Source organism: Triticum aestivum, chromosome 3A (assembly GCF_018294505.1).
Source record: "Triticum aestivum cultivar Chinese Spring chromosome 3A, IWGSC CS RefSeq v2.1, whole genome shotgun sequence".
NCBI lineage: Eukaryota > Viridiplantae > Streptophyta > Magnoliopsida > Poales > Poaceae > Triticum > Triticum aestivum.
The window spans coordinates 596029087-596035068 of NC_057800.1; the positions used below are offsets into that span (position 1 = coordinate 596029087).

The 5982-nt window shown below is 42.6% G+C and overlaps 1 protein-coding gene across 1 annotated transcript; it reads left to right on the forward strand.

The window, feature by feature from the left end:
• The first annotated feature begins 4028 nt into the window (after positions 1–4028).
• Positions 4029–5625, forward strand: LOC123058735 (LOB domain-containing protein 15). The gene is made up of 3 exons (XM_044481427.1): positions 4029–4284; positions 4588–4894; positions 5001–5625. Exons 1-3 carry the CDS (start codon positions 4271–4273, stop codon positions 5430–5432), a joined length of 753 nt encoding a protein of 250 aa, XP_044337362.1. The 5' UTR covers positions 4029–4270; the 3' UTR covers positions 5433–5625.
• Positions 5626–5982: the final 357 nt, after the last annotated feature.

Consider the following 5982-nt stretch of genomic DNA (forward strand, 5'->3'; position numbering starts at 1 on the left):
TGCCCATCAATATTATCGACCAAGAGATCCTTAACCATAGCAATACTAGGTTCAACTTTAATTTTCTCAGAGGGTGTAGGTGTTCTAGCATTACTCTTACGAACCATAATTAAAGTTTTAGCATGATCCTTTATTCTAACAGGGAAAGGTGGTTTCTCAATATAAGCAGTAGGAACAATAGGATTCTATGATATATATATAGGTAGGTATGGTGGCTGTTTTGAGAAAGATATAAGGATGCTTATGTGTGATAGAGCATATCATACCACGGGGTTTGGATGCACCGAAGAATTTTGCACCGACTCTCCAGGTGAGAAACGGCAATGCATGGTACCAAAGAGGCTAGCAATATGTGGATAGGTGGGAGTTCGTATAGTCCATGAACTCATATTAGTCATAAAGAACTCATATACTTATTGTGAAAATTTTATTAGCCCTCGAAGCAAAGTACTACTCGCATGCCCCTAGGGAGGAGGTTGGTAGGAGTTAACCATCCCGCGCCCCCGATTCAAACAACACAAAGGATTTCAATCATCAGACATAAAAATGCTCAAATCTCCCCACCATGCCATGTCGAACAATTAAATGAGTAGTTAAGAACAAGCTTTAATATTGATATTTCTCCTACCAATGATCATGAACCAATACCTTTCATGTTACGACATCAATACAATTAAATCATATGTTTCATATTTAGTGATCTACATGAAAGTTTTTACTATATCACTCTTAAATACCTATCATTTTTAGACTAGTCTTATAACCCGTGCACATTACCACATCCTATTCAAGAGAATCTCAAAATTATTTAAGTGAAGCATTAGAGTGCAATCATTTCTTTACAATATAACCACTGTCGCGCTCTAAATATTTCAGTGAAGCACATGAACAATTGCATAGCTCAAAAGATATAGCTCAAGCACATATAGTATTCTAAGAAATCAAGATGAATGTGTCTCTCTCTTCAAAATATGTGTCCAACAAACAATGATTATGGCAAACTAACAAGCAAACAAAATAAAACTCTGGTACAAGACGCTCCAAGTAAAACTCATATCATGTGTTGAATAAAAATATAGCTCCAAGTAACATACCGATGAATTCTATATGAAATAGGGGATGCCATTCACGGAATCCCCAAGCTTAGACACTTGGGTCTTCCTTGAATATTACCTTGGGGTGCCTTGGGCATCCTCAAGATTAGGTTCTTGTCGTTCCTTATTCCTTCATGCATCGTGATCTCACCCAAAACTTCAAAAACTTCAGCACACAAAACTCAACAAAAACTTCGTGAGATCCGTTAGTAAAATAGACAAATCATAAACTTTAGGTGCTGTTGTAAACTCATTCATAATTATTATTGCATAATACCTACTGTATTCTAACTTCTCCATGACTTATACCCCCTGATATAATCCATAGCATCATTTATAATCCATAACATCGTTAAAATAATCACACTATATAATAAAAACATAATCTCTCTAAAATAGAACAATATGTAATGATCTGAAAAAATCATACTTCTGTAACTCCAAAAGTTCTAAAAAATTAGGACAATGCGGGCAATTTGTATATCAATCATGTGTAAAATTTTAGACAATGATCACATTCCAGTAAAAACTATAAATTCCTGCACTAGACGCAAAAGTTTCTGTTTTTGCATAGAATCAAGTCAAATATCATCCAAAACATCCAAAGGATTTACTTGGCACAAACACTAATTAAGAGATAAATACATAATCGTTACAGTAGCAATAATCATGTCATCACACCAAAACAGAAATAAAAAGCAAAAATTTAAGATAACTATTGGGTTGCCTCCCAACAAGCACTATTGTTTTATGCCCTTAGGTAGGCACAATGCATTGTTTCAAGTATTATCATCTTTCGATTCCATTACCCCGTTATAAATGATATCATCATAGACACTTCTTATTAACTCTCTTCTTTTAGCAATAGACTTTCTATTATGGGAACTCAAGCAATGGAACAAACTATCTTTGTAACTTTTATATGATCATTATTTTATTTTAGAACAACGCGGTCATCAAGGGACCTTTCATAAGTGACAATGAATTCATCTTCTATGAGGATTTTCACATTTCAAACTAATCTTCATCAAACCCTTTTTGGTTTCCTTTAACAATCCAAGCATATTGATGGTTGGTACTATTGAATAGATGTTGGATTAAGTGTAAGTTTGAAACTTTCTTTCTAGTATTTTCTTCAAAAGCATGATGATCTCCCTAGACATATATGTATGCATAAAATCTCTATCATAAAGGATTTAATCTATCATAGGGCACTCATAATTCATATCATAGTGATCAAAGGTTCTCTAGCTTCCCGGACTATGTAGTCAAATTCATTTATGAGGGTAATTGTAGTTTTTTTTGCTCTAGGATCATTTATAATTGGTAGCTCAAAGAATAATCTTTGCAAAGTGGGATGAGTACGCATAAATCTTCTCTCAAGTTTGATAATAAGTGCAGAAGTAGCTTGGGCATAACTATTGATTCTTTTAAGAATAGGGACATCATTAGTTACCAAAGCTCCCGTACAAGTAAAAAAATTCTTGGATAGTACTTTTTCCCGATAATATCCCCACTTCCCGCAAAAAAAGTTTTGGTGTCCAAATTTATGGGAGGTTCATTATCATGAGGTTTACTATCCCCACTATCACCTTTAATGATAACAAATTCAGACATGATAGAAACTTCAAGCAAGGAAACAAGCAAAAAAATTGTATTTTTGATTATTTTAGAGAAGTGGAGGGAGATGAAAAAAGGGATGGCAAATCAAAGCAAATAAAAAGTAGAACAAGTAAATGATAATGTGAATGTAGGAACCTGTAGGCGTTTGATGATGTCTTCATGGCAATGGCGCCAAAAATTCTTTCTACTACTTGTGAGTTGCATTGAGATTTTCCCCAAAGAGAAAGGGTGAAGCAATATAGTAGCGGATAGTATTTTTCTCAGTAGAGAACCAAGGTTATTGAACCAATAAGAGAATCATCCAAATGCCCAGTCAACAATACCTGCACACACAGGAGCAAATACTTGCACCCAACGCGGGCAAGACGGTTGTCAATCCCCTTATACTTGTTAATTGCAAGGATTAAATCTGGTAGTGGTAGATAGATAAATTGCAAGGATTAAATCTGGTAGTTCACCAAAATGATATAAAATTGCATATAAAATATCTAAAATTAATGGTATAATAGCATGCAACAATCAAAAAAATTAAATACGTTGTAGATGTATCAACCGCGCCTACCGCCTCGTCCGCCACGCCCATCACCACCACCAGGCCCACCAATGGCCAATCGCTTCTTGAGCTTCTCCTCCTTTGCCGCCTTCGCTTTGACGCGACGAGTTTGCTGCGTCACTGAGATGATCTTCCGGATGAGCGTGATGCTCGGATCCTCCGACACCTCCACTGGCTCCATCTATGACAGGTTCTCCGATGGTTCCATGCATTGGCGGTGGAAGGAAGGGGAGGGTGGAAGAAAAGCGTGGGAATTGGGCGGAGAGCGGCGGGGAATGGTAGAAGGGACTAGGGGTTTTTGGCGCGAAAACAGTGCGGGATGCTACAAAAGCACGGGCTCCGCCTTCTTTTTGGGTGGGCCGGGGGGTAGAGATCGACGTTTCGCGTGTCTGGACTTCCGCAAAGCCCCCCCCCCCCCCTCGCGGTTTGTCTTCAGTTCGCGGGAGAAAACATGTCTGAATCACGCCGTAAGCCGATACAGAACCGCGTTGGACGGCGTCCACGGCCCGGACGCATGTGGGAGGTTTGCGGGTCGCCGTTGAAGATGCCCTAACAACTTGGAGTTGCTAGAAAACAAATACACAAGAGAAGTACGAATTGTAATTTGTAACCGAGGTAAAATGGTCAAGTCAAGTGGATCCCCAGGCAGCTTCTTGTTTTCAACAGCATTTCTTTCATTCCCTTGACATGAGCAGAAGCACCAGGGCGCAGGGGCACGAGGGAGAGAGGGAGGGCCGGCCAACTAATCGAGTCAACGTTCCTTGGCTTGGCTTGCCAACATTTCTTCCTCCTCCCTCGCCCATTTACTTACTACCCAATTGTGTGCATGCTTTACGCCCATCCCCCTCATTAATGCCTTGCCTTTTAAGCACTCTTTCCTTCCTCGCAATTCCAAACTTTACACTTCTCTACTACCTGTCCGTCTCCCTCCCCCTCGCTCTCAATTGTTCCTGTGTCGTTCTCCGTCTCTCCGTCTCCCAAACGAGGAGAGCATGCCTCTATGTCCACGGAGAGGTAAGAGACCCTCAAGAAACCATGCTGCTTCGATGCTTGTACTTGATTTGTATTTAAATAAAAGGCTCCCTTTGTTTGTTTTGATTTCATTATCCTTTCTGGTCAGAAGAATCTAATTTAGATGTGTTTTTTCTATCTATATATGACTTTTGCCTAAAAGGTTTATCGAGAGATCTATGATAGCAGTGCCTTTTCCTGTTCTTGCGGCCACAATTTTAGCACTTGGGTCTGCATCGCCCGCTTTGAGATCCCCGCTACTTAATTCCATCCAAAATAAACCCTAATCTTCGGGGCTTCCACCAGGGAGAGACTCGACGAGATCGGTAAGAAGATCAAGCGAGAGCCTGACCCCACCGCCGCCGCTGCCATCGCGGGCGTCGTAGTCGCCGTCTCACCGACCGAGCACCACGTCCCGCGCCGCCTAGGCCTCGTTGGCCCGGGCATCGTCGGCGCCCCGAACATAGCGACCCCGTGCGCCGCGTGCAAGCTCCTCCGCCGGCGCTGCGCGCACGAGTGCCCCTTCGCCCCCTACTTCTCCCCGCACGAGCCCCACAAGTTCGCCGCCGTCCACAAGGTCTTCGGCGCCAGCAACGTCTCCAAGATGCTCCTGGTACCATCAAACTATTTTAATGGTTTCCTTTTTTGGGGTTAATTCCACCGTCCGTGTTTTGTGTTAATTAATGGCGTACGTCGGTGCATGTCACGCGCTGTTTCAGGAGGTGCCGGAAGCGGAGAGAGCCGACGCGGCGAGCAGCCTGGTGTACGAGGCGAACCTGCGGCTGCGCGACCCGGTGTACGGCTGCATGGGCGCGATCTCGATGCTGCAGCAGCAGGTGAACGCGCTGGAGGCCGAGCTGCAGGCCGTCAGGGCCGAGATCTTCAAGCACAGATACCGGCAGGCCGGCGTCGGCGTCGGTGCGGCACACCTCATTGTCGACGACGACGTCAGTGCTGCCGCAGCTGGCGGCTTCAGGGCTCCTGCCACGTCGCTGGTGCACACCGCTGACGTGGTGTCCGTCGCTGAGGCCGGCCAAGAAGTGGCCACAATGCCGTCGACGGCCACGGCCACGGCGTACGCTGCCGGACAGCCGTCGAGCACTGACTACAGCTCCCTCGACACAAGTGAGCATGATGCATACTTTGGTTGACATGCATGGATTTATTTGCTGTTCTGGTGATTGATGGAGATCACAATCGATTAATTAACTCGCCAAATAAACTTTATGTGCAAGTATAACTCTCTCTCTATACATGTATCTTCTCTAGAACTAGATATAGCTGCTGTGGATACCTTGGGTGAGAAAAAGATTGTCCAGTGATCGATGTATCTGCCCTCATAAATTTCTTGTGTGTGTCCACTCATCCAGTGTGATTGCTTGGTTGATTTGTAAAATAAAAAAACCTAGAGTTCACACTTTAACTGACACTAGTTGCTAGGCTTAGAAGTTAGAAATAGAATAATCGACAGTATTTGTTTTCTTTGTCTTTTATGATGAGTGTTTAGCACTGCATCTGCATGCGTGTATATATTTCAACATGGTTATTTTTGTTAAGCAGTACGCTAGTTTTTTTGTTGTGCTAGCTTGCACTCAATAGGATCCGTCGTTTTCTCCTTAGCTATTTGATTCCATGAATTTCTCAATGATTGATACGAATTTGCGTGAAGCATTTTCAGCATGTTCATGAGTCATAACAGAT

Coding starts and splice junctions, on each gene's coding strand:
- LOC123058735 (XM_044481427.1), top strand. Junction 4,895..5,000: donor ACGTCTCCAAGATGCTCCTG/GTACCATCAAAC, acceptor GCGCTGTTTCAG/GAGGTGCCGGAAGCGGAGAG.